This window comes from Motacilla alba, chromosome 2, assembly GCF_015832195.1.
Source record: "Motacilla alba alba isolate MOTALB_02 chromosome 2, Motacilla_alba_V1.0_pri, whole genome shotgun sequence".
Taxonomy (NCBI): domain Eukaryota; kingdom Metazoa; phylum Chordata; class Aves; order Passeriformes; family Motacillidae; genus Motacilla; species Motacilla alba.
Window position 1 is genome coordinate 858,265 of NC_052017.1, and position 27,830 is coordinate 886,094.

At 47.0% G+C, this 27,830-nt stretch overlaps 1 protein-coding gene across 1 annotated transcript in view; it reads left to right on the top strand.

Annotated features, from left to right (window-relative positions):
* The window catches only part of KIF9 (kinesin family member 9), a 27,062-nt gene extending 220 nt beyond the window's left edge, over window positions 1-26,842 (top strand). The window contains 23 exon segments of the mRNA XM_038129252.1: window positions 1-111; window positions 2,075-2,167; window positions 5,922-6,049; window positions 7,405-7,492; window positions 8,048-8,213; window positions 8,339-8,445; window positions 9,445-9,669; window positions 10,702-10,785; window positions 10,912-11,004; window positions 11,700-11,847; window positions 13,088-13,152; window positions 13,537-13,614; window positions 14,689-14,757; window positions 15,428-15,532; window positions 15,827-15,882; window positions 16,291-16,432; window positions 17,948-18,060; window positions 19,405-19,614; window positions 21,981-22,189; window positions 22,735-22,914; window positions 24,348-24,463; window positions 25,257-25,361; window positions 26,094-26,842. Coding sequence (XP_037985180.1) covers window positions 1-111; window positions 2,075-2,167; window positions 5,922-6,049; window positions 7,405-7,492; window positions 8,048-8,213; window positions 8,339-8,445; window positions 9,445-9,669; window positions 10,702-10,785; window positions 10,912-11,004; window positions 11,700-11,847; window positions 13,088-13,152; window positions 13,537-13,614; window positions 14,689-14,757; window positions 15,428-15,532; window positions 15,827-15,882; window positions 16,291-16,432; window positions 17,948-18,060; window positions 19,405-19,614; window positions 21,981-22,189; window positions 22,735-22,914; window positions 24,348-24,463; window positions 25,257-25,361; window positions 26,094-26,201 — 2,799 coding nt within the window. The 3' untranslated portion in view covers window positions 26,202-26,842.
* Window positions 26,843-27,830: the final 988 nt, after the last annotated feature.

The window sequence follows — 27,830 nt, forward strand, 5'->3', positions numbered from 1 at the left end:
GGCCACTTCCGGGCTCTCCCGGAAGTAGCCGTTGCCATAGAGAACCCGGAAGTGGACGCTGCCATGGCGACCCCGGACGCCACGCCGGAATCGACCGTAGAGGGGTCGCAGGTGGGACAGGGCCCGGGGGGACCGGGGGTCGCCCTCCCCTCCTCGAGGGGCGATCGGAGCCCGTGTCACCGCACAGGCGGCATCAGCCCCCCCAGGCATCGCCCCCCTGCCCCCGGGCATCGCCCCCGCACGCCTCGGGAGATGGAGGGAAACACGGCGGGGTTCGGGGGGAGGGACTTTGGGGATCATCCAAGGTTAGGATCATCCATCCAAGGGACCTTTGGGATCATTCATCCAAGGAACCCTTTGGATCATCCAGCTTTAGGATCATCCATCCAAGGTCCGGATCATCCCAGGTCAGGATCATCCATCCAAGGAACCCTTGGGATCATCCAACTTTAGGATCATCCATCCAAGGGCCCTTTGGGATCATCCAAGTTTAGGATCATCCATCCAAGGGATCTTTAGGATCATCCAGCTTTAGGATCATCCATCCAAAGGACCCTTGGGATCATCCAACTTTAGGATCATCCAAGTTTAGGATCATCCATCCAAGGGCCCTTTAGGATCATCCAGCTTTAGGATCATCCATCCAAGGGCCCTTTGGGATCATCCAAGGTTAGGATCATCCATCCAAGGGCACTTTAGGATCATCCAACTTTAGGATCATCCATCCAAAGGCCCTTTGGGATCATCCAAGGTCAGGATCATCCATCCAAGGGCCCTTTGGGATCATCCAGCTTTAGGATCATCCATCCAAGGGCCCTTTAGGATCATCCAAGGTCAGGATCATCCATCCAAGGGATCTTTGGGATCATCCAGGGTTAGGATCATCCATCCAAGGGCCCTTTGGGATCATCCAAGGTCAGGATCATCCATCCAAAGGACTTTTAGGATCATCCAACTTTAGGATCATCCATCCAAGGGCCCTTTGGGATCATCCAAGGTCAGGATCATCCATCCAAGGGATCTTTGGGATCATCCAGGGTTAGGATCATCCATCCAAGGGCCTTTAGGATCATCCAGCTTTAGGATCATCCAACTTTAGGATCAACCATCCAAGGGACCCTCGGAATCATCCAACTTTAGGATCATCCATCCAAGGGACCCTTGGGATCATCCAAGGTCAGGATCATCCATCCAAAGGAGTTTTAGGATCATCCAGTTTTAGGATCATCCATGCAAGGGACCTTTAGGATCATCCAACTTTAGGATCATCCATCCAAGGGCCCTTTGGAATAATCCAGCTTTAGGATCATCCAAGTTGAGGATCACCCATCCAAGGGCCCTTTAGGATCATCCATCCAAGGAACCTTTGGATCATCCAGCTTTAGGATCATCCAGCTTTAGGATCATGCATCCAAGGGATCTTTGGGATCATCCAACTTTGGGATCATCCATCCAAGGACCCTTTGGGATCATCCAAGGTTAGGATCATCCATCCAAGGACCCTTAGGATCATCCAGCTTTAGGATCATCCATCCAAGGGCCCTTTGGGACCATCTCAGGTCAGGATCATCCATCCCAGGTCAGGATCATCCATCCCGGGTCAGGATCATCCATCCCGGGTCAGGATCATCCATCCTGGGTCGGGATCATCCATCCTGGGTCGGGATCATCCATCCCAGGTCAGGATCATCCCAGGTCAGGATCATCCATCCCAGGTCAGGATCATCCATCCCGGGTCGGGATCATCCATCCCAGGTCAGGATCATCCATCCCAGGTCGGGATCATCCATCCCAGGTCGGGATCATCCATCCCAGGTCGGGATCATCCATCCCAGGTCGGGATCATCCATCCCAGGTCAGGATCATCCATCCCAGGTCAGGATCATCCATCGCGGGTCGGGATCATCCATCCCAGGTCAGGATCATCCATCGCGGGTCGGGATCATCCATCCCGGGTCAGGATCATCCATCGCGGGTCGGGATCATCCCGGGTCGGGATCATCCCGGGTCGGGATCCTCCCGGGTCGGGATCGTGGCTGTGTGTTCACGGGCGCTGCGCCGTTTCTCCCGGCAGGAGGAAGAGGAGCAGGAGGGCTCTGAGGGGCACGAGAAGAGCGCCAGTGCTGCGTCCAGCGCCGAGAGCAAAGCAGAGGTGATTCCAGCAGAGGTGATTCCAGCTGGATCCCGGGGGCTTCGCCTCGGGGGGACCCCAGAGCCACCCAGAGCCACGGCAGGGACCCTCGCTCTGCCCCAGCTGGGAACAATTCCAGTCGCTTGCCTGAAAATCTTAAAAGTTTAAATTTAAATTAATAATTTTCAAATTTTAGTAATTTCAATTTTTAGTAATTTTAAATTTCTTTTAAATTTCTTTTTAGAAATTTACAATTTTTTTAGTAATTTTAAATTTTAAAATTGAAATTTTTAGTAATAAAACGGTTATAAAAATAGGAATACAAATTACAGTAATAAGAATTTGGACGATCAGAGTTAGGACAATAAAAACAAAGACAAATGGATTCCAGTCACTTGGTTGAAAATTTTTAAAGTTTAACTTTAAATTTATAAATTTCAATTTTTAGTAATTTCATTTTTTAGTAATTTGATTTTTTTTAGTAATTTACAATTTTTGAGTAATTTTGAATTTTAAAATTGAAAATTTTGAGTAATAAAATGGTTATAAAAACAGTAATAAAATTAAAGTAATAAGAATTTGGACGACCAGAGTTAGGACAATAAAAACAAAGATAAATGGATTCCAATGACTTGGTTGAAAATTTTAAAATTTTAAATTAAAATTTATAAATTTTAATTTTTAGTAATTGAAATTTTTAGTAATTTAAATGCTTAGTAATTTAAAATTTTTTTAGTAATTTTAAATTTAAAAAAATTAAATTTTAAAATTGAAATTTTTAGTGATTAAACGGTTATAAAAACAGTAATAAAATTAGAGTAATAAGAATTTGGACAATCAGAGTTAGGACAATAAAAACAAAGATAAATGGATTCCAATCACTTGGTTGAAAATTTGAAAAGTTTAAATTTAAATATAAAAATTTTAATTTTTAGTAATTTCAATGCTTAGAAATTTAAATTATTTTTAGTAATTTAATTTTTTTAGTAATTCTAAATTTTAAAATAGAAATTTTTAGTAATAAAACGGTTATAAAAACAGTAATAAAATGAGAGTAATAAGAATTTGGACAGGGGTTAAGGGGTTTTGAATCCCTTGGAGCAGCAGCCCCTGCTGAGTGTTCTCGGGTCTCACGCGCTGCGCAGATTCTCTCAAACAAAGAGAGTTTTCTGGGGATTCTCAACTGCTCCCTCGTGCCTGCCAGGAGGCAGAAGAAGCTTCTGTCCTTCCCGATAAGGAGCAGGAAGGATTTCCTTGGGGCTTTTGGTGCCTTGCTGCTGTGCGGAGGATTTCTGGATGATCTCCTCCTTTTCTTCAGCTCAAAAAGTATAGAACCAACAAATAATAAATAATAAAAGAGTAATAAAAATGTACCTTACATCACATGGTTTGTATTTTAACATCATAACATAAATATAACATAAAGATATTATAATGTATAAATAAATCTAAATATAATCTATATATCTATTTATATATTAATATAAATATATTGATATATATTGATTTATATATTAATATAAATATATTGCTATATATTGATTTATATATTAATATAAATATATTGATATATATTATGTTGATATAAATATATATCAACAATAATACATTTATATATTACCTAATAATATTTAATTATATTGCAATTAATAATAATTATTTTATGGATAAGAATTATTTATATTAATGAATTACATTATTAAGTAATAATAACTAATATATATCGATAAAATATTATATATATTATATTCTATATTACATATAAAATATATAATATATTAAATATACGTTAATAATAACATACTAATATATTAATTAATAATATATTAACTATATTATTTGTAATATGTAATAATTATATTTATAATTTTATTAATATTCATTAATTACATTATTAAATAATAATAATTTAATATATTGATGACATATTATATATATAAGAGATATAATATATAATATGTAAAATATATAAGACATAATATATATAATAATATATTAATATAATAATGAATAAGGTTTAATTATATTAATAATAATAATAAATTAATTCTATTATAATAATTACTAATAATAATTATCATAAATAATTATATTATTAGTAATGATAATTAATATATAGATAATATAAATAATATATAGTACATAATATATAGTACATAATATATAATATATAATATATAATATATAATATATGTATTATATATAAAATATGTAATATATAATACATATATAAATATATATTTTTGCATATAAAATATATGAATATATTAAAATATATATTTATATTACATATAAATGTATATTATATTAAATATACAATATGAATAATCTGTTATATTATGTTATAACATTATATTCACCACACTACTTATAAAATTAGCGCAGTGCTGCTGCTGACTAGAAGATACCCATGCACTGTTCATTTCAGTATCTCCAGGAGCCATCGCACGGGCACTGCCCCCCGAGCCCGTCCCGCCTGGCCCGGCACTGCCCGGATCCAGGGGCTGCTCTGGAATCCCATCCCCTCTCCTGCTGCTCTGGAATCCCATCCCCTCTCCTGCTGCTCCGGGAATCCCATCCCTCTCCTGCTGCTCTGGAATCCCATCCCTCTCCTGCTGCTCTGGAATCCCATCCCTCTCCTGCTGCTCTGGAATCCCATCCCCTCTCCTGCTGCTCTGGAATCCCATCCCTCTCCTGCTGCTCTGGAATCCCATCCCCTCTCCTGCTGCTCTGGAATCCCATCCCCTCTCCTGCTGCTCTGGAATCCCATCCCCTCTCCTGCTGCTCAGAACACTCCAGCAAGGATCGCTCTTGGCCCCGCTGCCCAAAGCCCCTCCAAGGGCACTGCTGCAGCACGGGAATGATTTAGAATTGCTCATTATTTCCCATTTCTAATTATTTAGAATGTCTTATTATTTCGAATTTCTAATTATTTAGAATTTCTTTATTATTTCGAATTTCTGATTATTTCAAATTTCTTATTATTTAGAATTTCTAATTATTTGGAATTTCTTGTTATTTCGAATTTCCTTATTATTTCGAATTTCTAATTATTTGGAATTTCTTTATTATTTAGAATTCCTTTATTATTTAGAATTTATTATTATTTAGAATTTGCTTATTATTTAGAATTTCTTATTATTTAGAATTTCTGATTATTTCAAATTTCTTATTATTTAGAATTTCTAATTATTTCAAATTTCTTATTATTTAGTATTTATTATTATTTTGAATTTCCTTATTATTTGGAATTTCTTTATTATTTAGAATTTCCTTAGTATTTAAAATTCCTTTATTATTTAGAATTCCTTTATTATTCAGAATTTGCTTATTATTTAGAATTTCTTATAATTTCGGATTTCTTTATTATTTAGACTTTATTTTTATTTAGAATTTATTATTATTTAAAATTTCTAATTATTTAGAATTTCTTATTATTTAGAATTCCGTTATTATTTAGATTTTATTATTATTTAGACTTTATTATTATTTAGAATTTCTTATTATTTAAAATTACTAATTATTTAGAATTTCTTTATTATTTGGACTTTCTTATTATTTCGATTTTCTTCTTATTTAGAATTTCTTATTATTTAGAATTTCTTATTATTTAGAATTTCTTTATTATTTAGAATTTCTTTATCATTTAGATTTTCTTCTCTCTGATTCCTAGTGGAGTTTTTCACCCCCCCAATAAAATTCCCCTTCCTCCTTTCCCTGCTGTTTTTCTTGCTTTGGAGCAATAATTCCCAGCTGCTCCAACGCTGGGTTTTGGGGTTTTTTGGGACAGATTTCCGAGAGCTCTGTGAAATCCCAGGACTCGGAGCAAGAGCAGGGGAAGGAGAAGAAGGATGAGGACCAGGAGAGCATCATCTCCTCGCTGCTCTGTGACACAGAGCCCAGGGGGGACAGCCCCAGGTACGCCCCGAATCTTCCCTGTGGAGTGGTTTTGATTTCTCCAGTTAAGACGTTTTTAATTAAAAAAAAAATTAATTCATATGTCGATGAGTGTGGTGGTTAATTGGTTAATTGGTTAATTACTAGTGTATTTATTTTATTTTTTTGTTGTGAAATAGGATTACGAGAAATGTGAAGTAGGTTTGAAACTTTTAAAATTGTATAAATTGTATAAATTGTATAAATAAAGTTTTATTAACAGTGATTCAAAGGAAAAGAAAAGTAGTGAGAATTAAAATAAACCTTTCAGAATACCTCTATTGCCCCTCACTTTTTTTTTTTTAAATAAAAAAATTATACCTAAAATTTTTAGTTAGTTTGTTATTTTTAGAATAGGTTTTTTTTTAGTTTGTTTTGGGAGAGAAGTCTTTTTTATTAAGGTTGTGGAGATTTTTTTAAAAAACAGAGTAGAATAAAAGAGTAGAATAAAAAATAAAGTAGAAAAAGCAGGTTTTTTGTGGTTTTTAATTTTGTTTATAATAATTTTTAATGATAATGATAATGATAATGATAATAATAATAATAATAATAATAATAATAATAATAATAATAATAATAATAATAATAATAATAATAATAATAATAATTTTGTGAATTACAGTTGCCCAGGGAACTTTATTCCTGACACCCTGCTTTAAACCCAACAAATCCTGGCTCAGCTCCAGCCCCCACAATTCATTTCCCAGCAGATAAACTGTGAGAGGTCACAAAAATCCTGGATGTGCCAGAAATCCCAAAGATTTTGTCCCAACCAGGAGTTGTCACTGCTTATTGAGCACGCGCTGTCTGCAGGAAGTGTTTGAGGGCAAATGTGGGATTTACACATTTCCAGGGGTTTAACAATCATCTGGATGATCCCTGAGCCCTCCTCGTGGGGCTTTTACTCAGCAGATCCTCCAGCCTGGGGATATCTCCTCCAGGAAATTGAAAATCCCTTCATTTGGAATTGAAATTCTTTTTTAAAAGGGCTGCGTGTGACAAAAGAAAACCCCTCTCCCATTCCTGCACATATTTTGCTTCCCAAGGGGAAGAAAACTGGTGTTATCCAGCCCTCCTGAGCCTGGTGCACAGGAGGAAGTCAGGAAATCAGGAAATCAGGATCAGTCCTTTCACACCCTCAGATTTCCAAGGCTGGGAATTTTCAGCCACTCTTCGCCCGCTGTTGCTTTTAATGGGGAATAAAACCTGCAGCTGAATAATCGCCAACACTTTGCTTTGAATTTTGACTCCTCTGCCTCACCTTTTGCTGAGAAATAACATCAATTTCAGTTTAGGGAGTGCAAGGTGATTCTTTGCCCTGTTTTTTCTCTCCTTAGAACACCAGGGCGAGTGCTGGCGTTCGTGCGGGTCAAGCCCACGGCTCACTTTGCCCAAGATATGATCAGGCTCGGGGCAGACAACAAGGTAGAGCCAAAGAAACTGAAACGGGAAAGGTTTGGAGTCTGGCTTCACCATTTCCAATGGAAACCCAGGATTTTTCCATCCCTTGAGGCCGTGGATAAAGTTTTGGGGGTGTTGGTTGGTGTGTTCCTGCCCGGCTGGGGTTTTGTCACAGCGTGAGGATGGAAAACACAATTCCTGCAGTACAATCACCAGGAACACCCTCCAAAGGACTGGGGCTGGCTGCTCCGTGAGGATTTCCCAGTGCTAACCACAAATTGGCACAGTCTGTTTCCATCCTCTCTTATGCAAATTCCTCCCTTTGCCTTCTCTTGCTTAATTAACTTCCCTGAGGCACAAAATCACTGAAAGTTCAACAGATGAGCTTAACCACATTTCCTTTTATTCATAATATTTGTCACCAGAAATTTGACAGCATTACCAGATGTTTTTAGGATATCTAGAACCATCCAAGACAATAAAATAACTGTTATTTGTGCTCCCTTTTCTACTTAACCCCTGAACTGCTGGAAACCCTCAGGGCTGTTGAGTTGATCTCCCTCTCTTTTTGGCTTGCAGAGCATCGATATCTACCTCCAGAAGAGTCCCAGGGGAGGAGTTGTGAATAACTCTCAGACTGACTGGTCCTTCAAGCTGGATGGGCTCCTCCACAACACTTCCCAGGAAGTGGTTTATGAGACTGTGGCAAAGGACTTGGTGTCCAAAGCTTTGCAGGGCTACAACGGTGATTTCTTGCAATTCTTATTCTTTTGGTCACAACGAGAGATTGGGTTTGAGCAGAGAGCCACGTGCTGTTCTCTTGGAGGCTCCCTCCTGAGTTTATCCTTTTGCTTTGGGATTTTTTTTTAGGCACCATCATGTGCTATGGGCAAACTGGAGCTGGCAAAACCTACACCATGACAGGAACAGCCTCTGAGTACAGGAACAGAGGGATCATCCCCAGAGCTATCCAGCAGGTACTGACTGCAGCTGGCTGGGAAGAGAGCAGGGGGAAACACCAAGGAACACTCTTCTGTCACCTCTTGCTGACAGAAAAGTGTTTGAACACAGTGAATAAATTTTATGTGGGTTTTTCCCCCCTTCATTTTACCCCGGGGATGATGGTAAAGAAAAAAGGAGTTTTATTGTCATTTTCAGAGGTTGTTCCCCTTTAGTTCCTGTTTGAGTTCTTGTTGCTCCCCAGATGTCACTGAGCCTTCAAAAGAGGTGCTTTCCAAACTATTATTTTGTGAAATCAGGTTCAAACTGATCATAAAATCATTTAAAAACACCTCGAAGGCACAGAGACACTGGCACAGGGTGCCCCTGGGTCCCTGGCAGTGCCCAAGGCCAGGCTGGACAGGGCTTGGAGCAGCCTGGGACAGTGGGAGGTGTCCCTGCCCAGGGCAGGGGTGGGATGGATGGGCTTTAATGTTCCTTCCAACCCAAACCATTCCAGAATTCCATGCTTCTATAAGATCATTAAATCCAAATCCAAGCTGAGCCCTCAGAGCTCAGGTTTAGCCCCACACACCCCTGGATGCACCTGGAGCTGTTCAGAGCTATTTCTTTATCAATATCTATCTCTGTATTACAGAAATTGACGTCTTGTATACACCTCAATGTATTTATTTATATTTTACATCCATTTATATTTGATACCCTTCTCATTTCACATTCTCAGATTTCCAAGCAGGACAAGGCCAGAAGGATTTTTCAGCAACTCTTTGCCCACAGTTGCTTCTAATGGGCAATATATCTTTTTATATCTTCTCTGTTTATATCTTACATCTACTTATACCACACCAAATTATATCTTATGCCAAGATCTACCCAAATATTGTCTCTGTTTATATCTTACATCTACTTATACCACACCCATTTGTATCTTATCTACCCAAATATCTTCTCTGAAAAGCCCCAAATAACTGAAATATCTCCCTGTGAACGGACACAAACCCTTTGTCTTGGTGCAGATCTTCAAATCAGCTGCAGAATTCCTCAATATCCTGGTGACTGTCCGAATTTCCTACCTGGAGATCTACAACGAGGCCTTGTTCGACCTCCTGGCGCCGGCGCTGGGCCGAGGGTGCAAGGACAACCAGCTGGCTGTCATGGATGGTCCCCAGGGGGTTTATGTCAAGGGGCTCTCCATCCACCCTGTCAGCCACGAGGAGGAGGCTCTGCATCTCCTTTTTGAGGCAAGAGAACCCAAATATTCCCTTTCATCCCGCGGTTATGGCTGAGGGAGGAGGTGGAAATGCAGGAGCGGATGGCCAAGATGGAGGAATGAGGTTCAGCCCTCTCTTGGTTGTGAGGGAAAACTCTTGGCCTTGCAAGGGAAATGTCCCTGGCTCAGGGATTCTGGAAGATGCTCCGAGAAAAGATGGTTTGGGGTGATCATGGCACTGTTGGAATTGACAGCAGGGCTGTTCAGGGTGAGAGGTTTGTGAGGATTTGATCACTGAGATCAGCGTCTTTTCCTCATGGATGCTTCAGCTGGTGAGGAAAACAGGGATAAATAATTGGATCTGGCTGCAGGAGATGGATCCTCACCCAGAGCCATCTGCTGTCCTTAAAATGTGTCTCTGGCCTTTTTAATGAGCCAGTGGTGTCCTGGGCTCTGGAATGTGCAGGAGCTGCCTCTTCCTTTTTACAGAGCAGAAGGAGGGTGATGATGGCTGAGAAAGCTGGGAATGCTCCCCTGGAGAGGAGAAGCTCCAGGGAGAGCTCAGAGCCCCTGTCAGGGCCTGAAGGGGCTCCAGGAGAGCTGGAGAGGGACTGGGGACAAGGAATGGAGAGACAGGACACAGGGAATGGCTCCCAGTGCCAGAGGGCAGGGATGGATGGGAGATTGGGAAGGAATTCCTGGCTGGGAGGGTGGGGAGGGGCTGGGATGGGATTCCCAGAGCAGCTGTGGCTGCCCCTGGATCCCTGGAAGTGTCCCAGGCCAGGCTGGAGCAGCCTGGGACAGTGGGAGGTGTCCCTGCCCATCCAGGGGGTGGGATGGGATGGACTTTAGGGCTCCTTCCCACATCCCTTTGTGTTCCTGGCAGAGGTTCAGATCCCTGCCCATCACACCTGTGGGAATTTTCAGCACCATTTGAAGCTTGAGGAGCTCTTTGCTTTTCCAGTCATCAGGAAATGGAAAGAGCCACAGAGATGTTGCCTGGCTTATCCTCAAAAAGCCACAATTCCATGAGCTGAGCCTGGAATTTTCTCTCCATCGGCAGGGTGAGACCAACAGAGTGATAGGAGAGCACAGCCTGAATAAGAATTCCTCCAGATCCCACTGCATCTTCACCATGTACATTGAGGTGAGAGCTCCAGCCTCGTTCCTATCAATGGGAACAACTTCCTAGGGATCCAAGGGGATCTTTGCTTTTTCCTGGGTTTCAGTTTTGTCTGCCCCTAAGTGCAGTTTCTCTCCCTCCCTCCCTCAGTGTCGTTCCAGAGATTACACAAATCACAAATGCCTTCGATCCAAAATCACCTTAATTGACCTGGCAGGGTCTGAGAGGCTGAGCAAGACTGGGGTGAGTGCTGGCAGCTCCTCGGGTTCCTTTGGGTCCCTTTGGAAAAACGGGGAAGGGAACAGAGCTGGGGAGGGGCTGGAGCACCAGGAGGGGCTGAGGGAGCTGGGAAGGGGCTCAGCCTGGAGAAAAGGGGGATCAGGGAGGACCTGTGGCTCTGCACAGCTCCTGACAGGAGGGGACAGCTGGGGACAGCTGGGCTTTGCTCCCAGAAAACAGGGACAGGAGGAAATGGCTTCAGGGAGAGGTTCAGGTGGGATATTGGGAATATTTCTTCCTGGAAAGGGGTCTCAAATCCTGACCCAGCTGCCCAGGGCAGTGCTGGAGTCCCCATTGCTGGAGGGATTTAAATCCCTGTGGATGTGGCATTTGGGACATGGTCAGAGGTGGCCTTGGCAGTGCTGGGGGATGCTTGGACTCGATCTTGGAGAGCTTTTCCAACCTGAATCATTGGAGGGATTTAAATCCCTGTGGATGGGCACTGGGGACATGGTCAGGGGTGGCTTTGGGCAGTGCTGGGTCATGGTTGGACTGGACGATCTAAGAGACCTTTTCCAACCTCAGCAATTCCCTGATTCTGTGACGTTCTGCGTTGATCAGAATCAAAACAACATCAGCCCTGCAGAGTTCTCCCCTGCTGAGGAACCCTCCCTCTCCTGTGTGTGACCAGAGCTGTCTCCTCTTGCTCTCCATTGCAGTCTGAGGGCCAGGTGAGGGTGGAGGCCGCCTACATCAACAAATCCCTGTCGTTCCTGGAGCAGCTGATCATCGCCCTGGCCGATCCCAAGAGGGAGCACATCCCCTTCAGGCAGAGCAAACTCACCCACGTCCTCAAGGACTCGCTGGGTAAGAGCTGGCACTGCCCACAGCTCCTGCCAAACTGGTGTTGCAACGGGCAGGGCAAGTCCTAAGGTCGTCATTTATCAGGGAATCCTGGAATGGTTTGGGTTGGAAGGGACCCTAAGGATCATCCATTCTTCCCCTGCCATGGCAGGGACACCTTCATTGTCCCAGGCTGCTCCAAGTGTCCAACCTTGGACATGTCCAAGGATCCAGGGGCAGCCACAGCTGCTCTGGGCATCCTGAGAAACAGAATCTTTACCATCACCTGGAACTCAGAGGTTTTATTCCCATTCTCTTCCTGGAACTCAGAGTTTTTATTCCCATTCTCTTCCTGGAACTCAGAGTTTTTATTCCCATTCTTTTCCGGCATCCTCATCCCATGAGACACAAATTTCACCTTTTTTAGTCACTCTGTGCCTCTTTTTCTGTGCCCTTTGGAGGGACACTTACATCCTTTGTGCTTCTTTAAACTGAAGGAAGCCTTGGGTGGGATCTTGGGCAGGAATTCCTGGCTGGGAGGGGCTGGGCTGGAATTCCCAGAGCAGCTGTGGCTGTTCCCTGGAAGTGTCCAAGGTTGGACAGGGCTGGAGCAGCCTGGGACAGTGGGAGGTGTCCCTGCCCATGGCAGGGTGGCCCTGGATGATCCCTAAATCCCTTCCACCCCAAACCAGTCTGGGATTCTGTTGGAACCATGGCTGCTGAAAATTTTACACTTTCTGTGTTAACAGACACTGGCCCCCCGAGCAAACACTACATTTAACCTAAAACTGCAGAAAAAACTTCCAAAATTAAATCATAAATCTAAAGTTAAATGCACGTAATTTAAATAAAAGTGTGTAATATCACATAGTAGAAAACTTAAAGTTTTAAAATACAGAAATATATATAAAACAAGATAGAAGTTTTAAGACAGAAGCTAGTTCTTCTTCTTTACCATTTTCTTCGCCTTCTTCTTCACAAGTTAAACAATATTATGTATTTAAATTAAAAAATCCACAATACAAGTCACAAGTAATTAGCTATTAAGTTAAAAATAAAAATAATTTAAGTATAATTTCTTAATTAAACAAGTTATCCTTTAAAAACCTTGTAAAAAAAAGATAGGACTCCATTTTTACCTCTCTTTTAATCAGCACATAATAAAACACACTGCAGGAAAGGAAACAACAACAAAAAAATCAGTCAAAATTATATTTATTCTATTATGTTTATTTGCTTTATTTTTATTATGGCTTTTTCCCAGGGGGAAAATGTGACACTGTCCTGGTGACAAACATCTATGGGGAAGCTGAGCACGTGGAAGAGACTGTGAGTGGGAGGAATTCCGAATTCATCCCAAACTTTGGAGAGCTCATCCCAAAGGATCAAAAGCAGACTCCTGTCAGATGAGAGCCTGAGGCAGAGTGGGCAGGAGCTGCTCGGATTGAAGCTCACTGGAGAGATATTATTATTATTACTACTACTATTATTGTTATTATTATTATTATATGACATAATAGTACATAATCATATATTATTAATAATATATTATCAATAATAAACAAAATATAAATGATTTTTAGGAATCACCTGGAACCATTCACAGATTTTGTATCTCTCTGCTCTTGGATCTGACAGAGTTAAGTAGAAAGATTAGGAAAATTATATTTCTGCCAAGATCTCTTTTATTTACTTTAAATCTTTATTTTCCAGCTGTCCTCCCTCCGCTTCGCCACCAGGATGAACTGGGTGACAGCAGAGCCTGTCCCCAACGAGCCCTTCTACAGGGAGGTAGGGACAGCAGGGGCCTGGGGAAGGGGAATGTTTTCATTTTATCATTAATATTTAACACAGTAACCTGAAAAAACCTGAGGAAAATCAGGTAGTTTCATAAATTACCCTTCCTCAGCCAAGCTGGCACTGCTGATTTCAGGTGGGTGATAAAATGGATCAATATTAAACCTTTTTATAGGTTTTTAATTAGAGTTCCCTGGTCTGAGGCGCAGCCATGCAGGTGGTCACATCTTCCTGGGAATTCTTTCTTCTGCATATCCCACATTTTTCTGATGAGATTCAGCTCTCAACGGAGAGATTTTATGGTGAATTGTTCCCCTGACATGCAGGGAAATCATCTCCAGTCCTCCTGCAGCTTTCTCCCTGCAGCTTTCTCCCTGTTGCTGCTGGTAACAGAACAGCTTCTCCACAATTAGAAAACTCGAGTAATTAGGGAAAATTTAAAGCAAGGGATCACAGGATATTAGAGTGCACTTTCAGAGTGAAAACCACACTGGAGGAGCTGAAATTGGAAGGAAACTTTGTGGTTTGGTGCTCCAGAGGTCACTGCAAAGCAGCTCAGTGCCCACTTCCCCCTGAATCCCAAGATTTTTGTGCTCACCTTTCTGGAAACACATTTTAAAAAGTGAATCCTTGAAGATATTCCATGTTAGGGAGAAGTCCAGTCAAATCCAGCACAGGAAAGTCTCCCCTTTGTCCCATTTACTGCCAGAGCTGCTGAGTTCAGGGCAGAGGTGAGCCCTGCACAATGCTTGGCTTCCAGGATAATATCCCAGATCCTGGAATTTGAGGGTCCCTGCAATTCCAGACCAGGAAATCATCCCATTAAAAAGCGGTGATGCCTTGGGCAGGCTCTGCAGGCAGGACCCAGCAGAAACTGTCCTGTAGGGAGCTAATCAAAGGGAGATCAAACTGATCTCCAGACCCACTTGGTTCCCTGCTGCAGGCCCTGAGGGAGCTGGGATCCAGCTGGGATATTCTCCAGCAGCCAATTTCGTGCTGCTTTAGCAGTTTTGGGGTTTTTTTCCAATGTAATTTGGTGGTTTGCTCACCCTTTTTTTTCCCTGTTAGCCATCAGTGAAGGCTCTGGAGGAGGAGATCCAGCTCCTGAAGCAAGAGCTGGTCATGCAGGACAACCTGGTGAGGAGCAGTGAACTCATTGTCCAGTGGGGTTGTGTCTTTCCCTCCGCTCCCAGCGCCATCCTCTGGGGCTTAGGGAAACCTCTGAAGGTCCCACACAGAGGGATGGCGCTGGAATTTCAATCCCCAGCCACTGGAGATGGGCTTTGGGTTTTTTCCAGACTCTTGAAACTCTTCTGTTTGTTGGTTGCTCCCAAATCCCATCTCCTGCCAAGTCAGGGGATGAGAATGCCAAGCAGAAATGGGCACAGCAATTCCAGGTGTTTGCCAGAGCAGTGGAATCACAGAATTCCAGAATGGTTTGGTTTGGAAGGGACCTTAAAGCCCATCCCATTCCACCCCCTGCCATGGCAGGGACACCTCCCAGTGTCCCAGGGTTCTCCAAACCCTGTCCAGCCTGGCCTTGGACACTGCCAGGGATCCAGAGGCAGCCACAGCTGCTCTGGGAATCCCATCCCAGGTCCTGCCCACCCTCCCAGGGAACAATTCCTTCCTTAAATCCACCCTGAATCTCCCCTCATTTAGTTTAAAACCATCACTCCTTGTCCCACCATGGCAGGACCTGCCCAAAGCTTTGTCCCTGTTGCTCTCACGGGCTCCCTCAGCTGTTTGTAACTCCCTGATTCTTCAGTTTTCCAATCTCTTGTTTTATTGATTTTTTTTTTTTCAGACAAGTCATTCCTTGATGACTTACAACCCCCTGACTACAGCCCAGAGAGCAGAAATCAGATCCCAAGTCCAGAAATACCTCAGAGGAGTCATTGAGGAAATTGATGTATGTAGTGAGAAAAGGACTTAAATCCTGGTTCCATCCTCTTGTCCTCCAAGAGAGGAGCAGAGACAATGTCTTTTGAAGAGGCTATTTTTCACCCCAAACCCACTACAGAATCGTAATTTAATTTCTTTTTTTTTTGCTTTGTTAAGTCTGTTGCATGTTTTCATTCAATTTTTGCTGATTTGGAGGCTCTGGAAGTATTTTCCTTAATCTTAAAACCCTTTAAACTGATTTTTAAAAACTCCTTTATATAATTAATACCAAAATTGATGGCTTTGTACCTCTCTTCTTCAGATTGTGAATGTCAGGCAGATCCAGGAGGTGTTTAGACAGTTCAAAGTGATTTTAAGGTAAGTCCAGAGATCCCAGAGTGGTTTGGGCTGGGAAGAACCTTAAGGATCATCCCATTCCATGGGCAGGGACACCTCCCACTATCCCAGGCTGCTCCAAGCACCCTCCAACCTGGAGTAAAGGTTCAAACAAGGGGATGGGACTGAGCAGAGTTAGCATGGATTGATGTGGACCATTAAAAGGTCCTGGAAAGTATTGAAATAACCATCAAAAAGCTTTAATGTTAAAGAGCCCTAAAGGAATGTCATGGAAAAGGACAGGATGAGAGTGGACAAAGGTTATGATGGGAAGCCTGGGAGGAGTGTTGAGGGATAAAACCACAGGTGAAAGGCGTTTTTCTTTGGGAATCTGCCTTTGGTAGGGATCACAGGTGGGAAAGGATTCCTAAAGGGGTGGTTTTTCCTTAGCCAACAGGAGGAAGAATTGGAGAGCAGGCTCTGGAACAAGTACGGGCTGGGACAGATGGCTGGGTCTGACTCTGACTCCAGTTTCGACTCTGATCTGCGTTTGGAGGAGGCTGAGGAGCAGGAGGAGGAGCAGGAGGGCACGGTAATGCCTGGGCCTTGACCTGGCCCAGAATCCACCTGGGAGCTGCCTCCTTTGTGCCAAAATGGAAATTGTATACAGCAGTTTCCCCCCTGTTGAAATCAAACTCAGAAATGTCACTTGGGTGAGTGACACAAAATGTGTCCCGAGCAGAGATGCACCATTAACAAAGAGGGATTAATTGGGCCCTTTATCTGCACAGAATAATTTAGGACATGGGAATTAGAATCCCAGAAAGGTTTGGGTTGGAAGGAACATTAAGGATCATCCCATTCCATGGGCAGGGACACCTCCCACTATCCCAGGGTGCTTCAAACCAAATCCAACCTGGCCTTGGGCACTGCCAGGAATCCAGGGGAGCCACAGCTGCTCTGGGAATTCCATCCCAGGGCCTCCCCACTCTCCCAGCCAGGAATTGCTTCCCAATATCCCATTTAAACAGTGTCCCTTTCAGTTTTAAGCCCCCTCAATGTCCCATACAGTGCAATCTCCAAAGTGACCTGTGTGTCACTGGGTTGGAGAAGGTGAGGTCCTGCCTCTGCTGAGATCCCTTTTTTAATCCTTACAATGTTTGGAGCCAAGTGTATAAATCCCACCTAATCCATAAATCTTCCTGTGGGCTCTCACAGAGTTTTTAATTCCCACATTAGGCTGTTCCAGAGGATGGAAGAGCTGCTGGGTGAGGCCTGGACAGCTTCCATGGTGTGCACAAACAGGATATTCCTCTGTGTTTCCATGTTTCCTTCTGTGCCTCCATGGTGTGCACAAATGGGATATTCCTTGGTGTTTCCGTGTTTCCTTTCCATGCCTCCATGGTGTGCACAAATGGGATATTCCATTCTGTTTCCATGTGTCCTTTCTGTGCTTCCATGGTGTGCACAAACAGGATATTCCTCTGTGTTTCCATGTGTCCTGTCTGTGCCTCCATGGTGTGCGCAAATGGGATATTCCTCTGTGTTTCCATGTTTCCTTTCTGTGCCTCCAGGGTGTGCATAAATGGGATATTCCTTTGTGTTTCCATGTTTCCTTTTTGTGCTTCCAGGGTGTGCATAAATGGGATATTCCTTTGTGTTTCCATGTTTGCTTTCTGTGCTTCCATCTTTCCTTTCTGTGCTTCCATGGTGTGCACAAATGGGATATTCCTCTGTGTTCCCATCTTTCCTTTTTGTACTTCCATGGTGTCCACAAATGGGATATTCCTTGATGTTTCCATGTTTGCTTTCTGTGCTTCCATGTGTCCTTTCTGTGCCTCCAGTGTGTGCACAAATGGGATATTCCTCTGTGTTTCCATGTGTCCTTTCTGTGCTTCCAGGGTGTGCACAAATGGGATATTCCTTTCTGTGTCCATCTTTCCTTTCTGTGCCTCCATGGTGTGCACAAATGGGATATTCCTCTGTGCTTCCATCTTTCCTTTTTGTACTTCCATGGTGTGCACAAATGGGATATTCCTCTGTGTTTCCATGTGTCCTTTCTGTGCCTCCAGGGCGTGCCCAAATGGGACATTCCTTTCTTTTCCAGGAAGGTCCAGTTGGCCAGGATTCGGATTCGGATTCGGATGATGATGCAGGGACTATTGAGATTGGAAGTCCTCCTTCATCCCCCATTCCTGATGGGGAGGAGGAAGCTGATGAGTGAGTTAAGCAGTCCCACACCTCTCCTTTACCTCTGATAATTGTGGAATCATGGAATTGTCAAGATTGGAAAAGCCCTCCCAGATCATCCAGTCCAACCATCCCCCAGCACTGCCAGGGCCACCACTGACCACGTCCCCAAGTGCCACATCCACAGGGCTTTTAAATCCCTGCAGTGATGGGGACTCCAGCACTGCCCTGGGCAGCTGGGCCAGGGCTGGACAGACTTTTTGGGGAAGGAATATTCCCAATATCCAACCTGAACTCCCCATGCCCAGCTTGGGGCTGCTTCCCTTTGTCCTGTCCCTGTTCCCTGGCACCTCCTGTCCCCCTCAGGGCCTTTCCCAGCTGTTGTCCCCAATCCTTGTGGCACCAAGTGCAGGACCCAGCACTTTGCAGCGCCCAGCTCTGCTCAGGCAGGAATGTGCAGCCCATGGAGGAAGGAATGGAGGGAGCTGCCAGAGAAGCAGCAGAGATTTGGGGAGGGAAAGGGGGAAGCAGCCAGTCCTGAGCAGAGGAAGAGCCTTCAGTTTACAGAAGTAAACCCTGCCTGGTTCCTCCCTGACATTTCCCCAAAGTCCTCATGGAGGAAGCAGAGGCTTTGGTGTCCACGTGACCCCTGGGCTCTGCTGTGCTGTTTTGGTTTCAGGAGATGTGGCAAACACTCCTCTGTCTGTGCTCCAAATCCCACTCTCCTGATCACAGCATTCCTTACGGAGAAGTCCCCTGGGAGGGTGGGCAGGCCCTGGCACAGGGTGCCCAGAGCAGCTGGGCCTGCCCCTGGATCCCTGGCAGGATTGATTAAGTTTGGAGCAGCCTGGGACAGTGGGAGGTGTCCCTGCCATGGCAGGGGTGGATTGGGATGGGTTTTAAGGTCCCTTCCAACTAAACCCATTCCATGATTCCATGATGATTCTATTTCTAGTCCCTGCAGTTGAAGCTGGAGGGGTTTGTGGTGGGAAAGGAGCAGGGAGCCAGGCTTGGTTAAATGTGGGGTTGGATCAAATCCCTGGGGATTCCTTTTGGACAGGGTTAGCCTTTGTCCAGGTGTGCCCAAAGCTGGGCAGGGTGAGACTGCTCTCCTTGGGATCCTTCTCAGGAGAGTTCCTCCAGCCTGGCCTGGATCCCACAGTATCCAGGGCAGATCCTCCACTCTGAGGATGAGGGATTTGTGGGAACAAGGCTGATTTCATTCCTTGTCAGTGGATATTTCCCTGGAAACTTTGGTAGAAGCTGCCTCAGATCAGTTTTGAATTCAGCAAAGCCAAACCCGCAGCGTGTTTTGGTTCCAGATCCCTCTGGTGAAGAATTTGATCAATCTGGTTTGTCTTTACCCCCCGTCAGGAAGGAAAGAATTGGGAGCCCTCCTCCTGAGACAGGTCAGGATGAATCTTCATCATCCAAAAGTCCCACCAAGGATCAGGAAGAGGAAGAGGGAGAGGTAGAGGAAGAAGAGGACGAGGAAGAAAAAGAGAAAGAGCCAGAGGAAGGAGATGACCAGGACAATGATGATGAGTCCTCAGTCTCATCTTCAGAGGAGTCCCAGGACCTCAGGTAGGTTTTCCCTGGGAAGGAGTAAATCCCCTTTTCTGGGGGGTATTTTACACTGGATTTTGTTCCCTGAGTGCAGCTCCAAGGCAAAGGGGAGAGACTTGGAGATCTGCAGGAATGCAGGACAGGAGTGGTGGTGGGAACCCCCTGAGCTCCAAGTGATTGCGGTGGGGGTCACTTCTGTGCTTCCAGCTCTGCCCTGGCCACTTGCTCTTGAATATTTAAAAACTTCAATTAATTTACTTTCTTATTTTTAATTTAATTTAATTAAAATTCATTTAGTTCTTTAATCTCTGAAAACTGCAGCGTCCCTTTGGTGAGTGGGAAAACTGCAGGGAGACCTGGCATGCGGCCAGAAATCCCCACAGTCATGGAAATGGAGCTAGAGAGTCATGGAATTCCAGGCTGGCTTGGGTTGGAAGGGAATTTAGAGATTATCCCAACCCACTGGGTTGGGATAATCACACCTCCCACTGTCCCAGGCTGCTCCCAGCCCTGTCCAGCCTGGCCTTGGGCACTTCCAGGAATCCAGGGGCAGCCTCAGCTGCTCTAGGAATTCCATCCCAGCCAGGAATTCCCAATTCCCAATCTCCCATCCATGCCTGCCCTCTGGCAGTGGGAGCCATTCCCTGTGTCCTGTCCCTGCAGGCCTTGTCCCCAGTCCCTCTCCAGCTCTCCTGGAGCCCCTTCAGGCCCTGCCAGGGGCTCTGAGCTCTCCCTGGAGTCTTCTCCTCTCCAGGGGAGCATTCCCAGCTCTCCAGCCTGGCTCCAGCCCTGCAGCAGCTCCAGGTCCCTGTGCTGTTGATCAGGGCTGGGGCAGCTCTGCAGTGGGGTCTCACCTGAGGGGCAGAGGGGCAGAATCCCCCTTTCCTGCTGCCCAGGCTGGGGATCAGCCCAGGATGTGGTTTCTGGGTTGCAGCAGGGCAGTGAAGCTGTTGCAGAATTCCCTCCTGGAGCTCCTCACCGTGTCTCCATCCCCTCTGTGCCCTCCACACGGGATTCGTGTCCCTCTGACGTTCCCAGGGCTGGCAGGACAGCTGCAGCACTTCCAGCAGCTGGGAGCTGCCTCTGGGAGCTGGAGCTGTGGCACTTTGCCCGGGGGCTGTTGTTTACAGCCCTGTGCCAGCTCGCACAGCCCTGGAGGAGCTGGAAAATGCCCTTAAGAGGTCACTCAGGGAAGGCAGGAGCTGGAGTTTGGAGTGAGGAATGTGGAGCCCTCTGGGCACCTGCCTTGGAACAAAATGAGCTTTAAGGTCCCCTCTAACCCAATCGTTCCATGATTTTCTGTTTCTACCTTCTGCTCCCAACCCCATCCTGCTCTCCAGGAACATCACCAGCACAGAGCAGCAGCTGGGGACTGTGACATTCTCCTTTTTTTGGCCTGGGGTGGCTCATACTGGAGCAGCACCAGGTGTTCCTGGGGACACGCTGGCATCAAAGCCATTTCACAGAAAAGTCGGGAATGGCGCTTGGAATTCTGACTTGGAAAACAGGCAGGACTTCCAAGGCTGTGGAGCTGGCCAGTGCTCTGGAGCTGTGGGGTTTGGCTCCAGAGGGGGCTGATCCTGCTGGGAATGCAGCATGGGCAGAGCAAAGGCGTTTGTTTAACAATGGGGAGGAACAATATCCATTATTTTGGTGAAAATTCAACCCATGAAAGGCTGGCTTTCCAGGGAATACTCAGTTCTGAGGCATCTCCTGAGGAATATGGTGTCTGTGTGAAGAGCTTTGTTCTGGGAGCAGCCTCGGGGACAGTGGGTGTTGGGGTTGGCATGGGAGCAGTGCCAGGAACCCCAAAGGAACCCACTGAAATCCCATCAGACCTCAGCTGTGGCTATTCCCAAGGACTGGGGAGGCCACACCTCAAACCCTGAGTTGAGTTCTGGGCTCCTCACCACACTGAGGGGCTGGAGCATGTCCAGGGAATGGAGCTGGAGCCCCAGGAGAGGCTGAGGGAGCTGGAAGGGGCTCAGCTGGAGAAAAGGGGGTTCAGGGGGGACCCTGTGGCTCTGCACAGCTCCTGCCAGGAGGGGACAGCCAGGGGGGTCAGGCTGTGCTCCAGGGAACAGGGACAGGAGCAGAGGGAACGGCCTCAGGCTGGGCCAGGGCAGGCTCAGGGTGGATTTTGGGAATTTCTCCTAGAAGGGGCTGTCCAGCCCTGGCCCAGCTGCCCAGGACAGTGGTGGTTCCTCATCCCTGGAGGGATGTGACATCCATACGGATGTGGCACTTGGGGACATGGGTCAGGGGCGGCCTTGGCAGTGCTGGGGGATGCTTGGGCTCAGTCTTGGAGAGCTTTTCCAACCTGAATCATTCACTGCACACGGCAGGGCAGGGCAGTGAGCTCCTGTGTCTGTATCTGCTTCCAGGCCCTCTCTGTCCAAGGAAGAGGCCTTTGAGGTGTTTAAGAAGGAGACTGGACGGGAGATCCACAAGATCTTCAGGGAGAACAAGAGAATCCTCATTGCCAAGAAGAAGGGAATCTATTCTGTGGCGCAGAGGATGAACAGCCTCAAGGAGCAGATAGAGGGAATCAAGGAGGATCTGGAGGCTGAGAAGCGCAAGCGGAGGCAGGAGGGTGAGGAGGCAGCACGGGACAGGGGATGGAGCTCTGGGCATTGAGATCTCAGCCAGATCTCATCCTTGATTTGATTTGATTTGATTTGATTTGATTTGATTTGATTGAGGTGGTAGTTAAGGAATTGCCCTGGAATAGGGCTTTGCCTCTGAATTCCCAACGTTCCCTCTGTCCCTATGTGATTTCCAGCTTCCAGAGCAGTTTTGGGTGGTCATAGAATTCCAGAATGGTTTGGGTTGGAAGGGATGTTAAGGATCATCCCACTCCACCCCTGCCATGGGCAGGGACACCTTCCACTATCCCAGGTTGCTCCAAACCAAATCCAACCTGGCCTTGGACACTGCCAGGGATCCAGGAGCAGCCACAGCTGCTCTGGACAACCTGTGCCTCTCCACCCTCCCAGCCAGGAATTCCTTCCCAATATCCCATCTAAGCAATCCTAGGGATTTTTCCCCTGGGAGCCTCCATCAGGTGTGACATCTGCAGAGCCCTGTCCTTGCTCTCCACCCTCACCAGAACCTTCCCTTCCTTTCCTCCCTCTCCAGGAGAATACACGGATAAGAAAGGACAGGTGATCATCGATGAGAAGGAGTTCTCCCTCATCGTGAAGCTGAAGCAGCTGAAGGAGGAGCACAGGGCTGGCTTTTCAGAGCTGCAGGACCTGAAGACAGAGATCCAGTACTGCCAGCATCTCGTGGATAAGTGCAGGAAAAGGCTCATCTCAGGTACAGAGCACCAGGGCTCAGCAGCCTCCAGCTCAGCTGGGATAAATCCAGACTGGAGCACTCCCAAACATCATGGGATCCCAGAATGGTTGGGGTTGGAAGGGACCTTAAAACTTATCCAGTTCCAATCCCTTCCCACTATCCCAGGGTGCTCCCACCCCAATGTCCAGCCTGGCCTTGGACACTTCCAGGGATCCAGGGGCAGCCACAGCTGCTCTGGGCACCCTGTGCCAGGGCCTGTTCACCCTCCCAGCCAGGAATTCCTTCCCAGTATCCCATCCAGCCCTGCCCTGTGGCAGTGGGAAGCCATTCCCTGTGTCCTGCCCCTCCAGCCCCCTGCCAAATTACCCTTCTCTGTTGTCCTTTGTCCTGTTGCCTTCCAGACTGGGTTTTATCCATAATCAGGTGGGGTTTTCTGACCTGACCTTGAATTACTGCAAATAATGTCCCTCTAGGTCTATGTCTCTCCCAAATAATGTCCCTCTACTCCTTGGTCCCACCCCTACATGGAGGAAAAAGCCTCCCACAAGGAATCTTACACTGCTGACCCCGATCTCATCCTTGATTTAATTTAATAGAGGTGGTGGTCAGGGAATTGCCCTGGGATAGGGCTTTGCCTCTGGATTCCCAGTATTTCCTCTGTCCCCGTGTGATTTCCAGCTTCCAGAGTTGCAGCCTTATCAGGAAAAGGAGCTTGGCCACAGCTCTGCTTGGGAAATCCCTGCAAATTCCTGCTGGGCTCCACCTTGAAATCTGTGGCTTCCAACTGCCCCTGCTGTATCCCTGGATCTGCCCCTCTAAGGGAAGCCAGTCCCTGTAGGAATTCCAGAGCCCCAAACATTTGGATGCTGTGCACATGGCAGCATTTCCAGGGGACAGCTTGGATCCATCAGAGCATCCCACGCAGGAAGAAATGGGATAATCATTCCCATCATTCCAGGGATAAGCAGGACCCAGTCACAACTGTGCCCCTGCTTCCTGTCGGATCTGGGTTTGGCATTTTTGGGTGCTCCAGATGTTTGCTGTTTGTTCAAACAGCCAGGGCTCACCCAGATCAGGAGCGGAGTGCCTGGGAAATGCCCAGGATTAATAAGGACACAATTCCCACCTGCTGTGTGTTCTCACTGCCTATTATGGGATGGCAAATGGCTGGGCTTGAGTGTGTGGGATTGAAATCCGAGCCCCAGCCGTGCTGCCCATTCCAAAGGGATTCTGGGGGCTGCAGGAGTGGTGCCTTCCCATGGCCAGGGGACTGTCCCCAGAGCTGGCCACCACCTCAGCACAGCCAACAGCCTCCTGAAATTCCCTTTTCCAATCATTTGAACTCCAAATCCTGGAGTTCTGAGCTCCTGCCTGATCCACAGGGACAAGCAATCCATGCTGTCTTTTGGGTCATTAATTACAGCCATTAATTGCCCCTCTTTGCTTTACAGAGTTTGAGATCTGGTACAACGAAAACTTCCGTCTCCCTAAAGATGTGAAGAAAGCTCTGGAAGTTGGTGGGAACATCAGACCTGGAATGATTCCCATAAACAAAGTCCTGGGCCCGGTGAGTTATCCCAGAGTTCTGCTGATTCTCCTCAGGAGCCGCGTGTGGGGTGGTGAGGGAATGAGGGAGCCTGTGCAAGGAGGAGGAGGAGAAAAAGGAGGAGGAGAAGGAATGAGGCACAAAGGGAATATCTGGAGCCACATCCTGCTGTCACATTCCCTTCACTGTTTAGATACTAAATCAGGACAGTGACTGAGGCACCTGGGCATCTGTGGGACATCAGGAACCGGGCAAAGTGCCTGGGGGTGCAGGGGCATTTGGATTCCAGCCTGTGGGATCCCAGGTTTGCAGCCAAACTCTTGTGGCACTGGTCAGCACCAGTCCTGTGGTAGGAGCCCTGTGGGGACCTGGCTCTTTTCTCATCCTGAAAAGCACATTTCTGTTCAACTCCCCATTTCCCAGAATTCTTGCATCTAAAAAAGTGTGACCAGAAGGGGGAATCCTGCACCTCAGGTGAGACCCCACCTGCAGAGCTGCCCCAGCCGCAGGGGCAACAACACAAGGACCTGGAGCTGCTGGAGAGATCCAGAGGAGGCCCTGGAGTTGCTGCAGGGCTGGAGCCAGGCTGGGAGAGCTGGGAATGTTCGTTTTTCCTGTGGGAAAATCCCAACCCTTGCAGGTTTTTGCTCAAAGCCCTGCCCAAAGCTGCTCCTCCAAGGTGTGGAAAGGGGAACCTCTCGCCTCCAGGGTTTTCCTGGCTGAGTTGGTGTTGGGTGCAGCAAAAAGGGATGGTTGTCCCAGGTCTCCAGGTGTGTGTTTTGCACACGGAATGGGGAATGCTTTTCCCTGGCAGGATGAAGATCAGCAGGACAAGTTTGAGCGGGTGCAGGAGGCGATGCTGCCGCACTGCCCGGGCTCCCTGTCCTTCTACAGGGCCAGGATGAAGATAGAACGAAAGGTAACCCCAGGGAGAACCCCAGCATGGATTGGGATGGAAGGGACCTTCAGGATAGACACCTTCCACTATCCTAGGGTGCTCCAAGCCCTGTCCAACCTGGCCAGAACAAATTCACCCAGAGAGAGATGGAATGTTCACCTGGAGAAGGATCCAGAGAGACCTCGGAACCCTTTCAGGCCCTGCAGAGCTGGAGAGGGACAAGGGATGGAGGGACAGGATACAGGGAATGGCTCCCAGTGCCAGAGGGCAGGGATGGATGGGAGATTGGGAAGGAATTCCTGGCTGGGAGGGTGGAGAGAGACTGGAATGAAATTCCCAGAGCAGCTGTGGCTGCCCCTGGATCCCTGGCAGTGCCCAAGGTCAGGTTGGATTTGGTTTGGAGCAGCCTGGGATAGTGGAAGTTGTTTCTGTCCATGCAATGGGGTGGATTGGGATAAACCTTAAGGTCCAACTGAAATAATTCTTGGAATCCATGAAAACATCTCAAACATCTTTTCAGTGCTCTGGAGAATTTCCTAGGGATTCTTGTCCTCTCCTTGGAGCCTGCTGGGATCTGCTCTCAGCAGAGCAATGCTGGTGTGATGGGGACCTTCCCAGCTCTTTCCAGCACCACCTGGAAAGTCTGAGAAGGCATTTGGTTTTATTTTTCAGGAAAAAAAGTTTTTACAGGTGAGAACTGTGCTCTGAGAGCCGAGCTGAGCTCAGTGATCCCTTTGTGTTCCCTGTTCCCAGCAAACCTTCAGCAGCACCATGGCGGCCCTCCAGAAAATGCACAGGAAACCCGGACTGGTCCCGGCCGCTGAGAAGAAGAAAACCCTGTCCTTCCTGCCCATCATATAGCCTGGATCCCAGCATTCCCCAAGGAATGCCACCTCAGGAAGTGCCTCCTGCTCGTGTCCACCATCGATTTATAAAAATAAACAGCAGGAAAAGTGAACCACGCAACCTTTGGGCAGGCAGGGAGTCACGGGGAATCGATGCCGCTGTTTGGACAGGATACGAGCCAGGCAATCCAACAGCACCACTTGTTTTCCTGAGCCTCTGGAAAAGGCAGGATCACAGCACAGAGGTTGCTGTGGATAACCCAGGCTGCTCCTGATTCCCTCTTTCCTGGTGCTCTCCTGGGCTTGTTCCCATTGGAGCAAGAAGTCATGGCTTGGCCTGTCGGATCTGCCTGGAGAAGGGAATGAAACAAAGATTCCTTTCTGGGGAGTCACTGAATGGTTTTGGTTGGAAAAACCCTTCAAGGTCAAGTCCAACCATTCCTCAGCACTGCCACTACCAACCCTGACCATGTCCCCAAGTGCCACATCCACAGGGCTTTTAAATCCCTCCAGCAATGGGGACTCCACCCCTGCCCCGGGCAGCTGAGCCAGGGCTGGAGCGCCTTCTCCAAGAGGAGCATTCCCAATATCCCACCTCAACCTGCCCTTGAGGCCGCTCCCTCTTGTCCTGTTCCCTGGGAGCAGAGCCCTCCTGGCTCCAACCTCCCTTCCAGGGAATTGCAGGAGCCAGAAGGTGCCCCCTGAGCCTCCTCTGCTCCAGGATGAGCCCCTCCAGCTCCCCCAGAAGGATTTGGGATCTGGGAGGAGAATGCTGAGAGCCCCAAAGCCAACACCCCCCAGAGCTGTCGGGAACGCCCCGCTGCCAAAACCAGCAGCAGCCGTGGCAGGAGCATCCCAAATTCAGGCATCCCAGATTTTCCCCAGGCCACCCCCAGTTCCATGGAGAACTGGGAAAGTGAATGGATCCACGGTGCTCAGTGTGCTTGAGTTTGTTGGAGCTTCCTTCTGTCCCCATAACAGCACCTGGCCCCTGGAAGGGCAGTGGAGAACATCCCAGAAATCGCCTTTCCCTTGTCATGATCCAATTCCAGAGGTTCCAAAAGCTGTTGGGAATTCAGGCCAGGCTGGATTTCCCAGGAAAATGCTTAAACATGATTGCAACTCAACCTTCCTTTGTCCTTCCCTATATCCACCCCTCCCCTGCTTCCTGCCTCATCCCTGTAGGTTCCGCCTGCCCACACCATGCTCCCAAATCTGGGAAAATCCCAGAAATCTCAATACTGGAAGCTGTAAATGTGTTTTGGAGAATTCCACGTGAACAGGCATCCCAGAAGCAGCTGGGTCTCCTGAAGTGCTCCAGCACCATTCCATGGAGGAACTCTCCCAGGGATTGGGAAGATGGGAAGTGACCTGTGAAAGGAAAAAAAAAATAAAAAATAAGAGTTTTAGTGATTTTTAGGGCAAATGGGGCCTGGAACAGCCCCAGGGATCTGGTGCCAAGGGATGCTGGTGTCCAGGTGTGATCTCAGGGTGTGATCCTGGGGGTGCTGCTGGTCCTGGTGTGATCCTGGGGGTGATCCCAGTGTGATGCTGAGAGATCCCGGGAAGTTCCTGCCCGTCCCATGAGTGCTCCAGGTGTAGCCCTGGTGATCCTGGCAGTCCTGCAGGTCACCCAGGTGTGGCC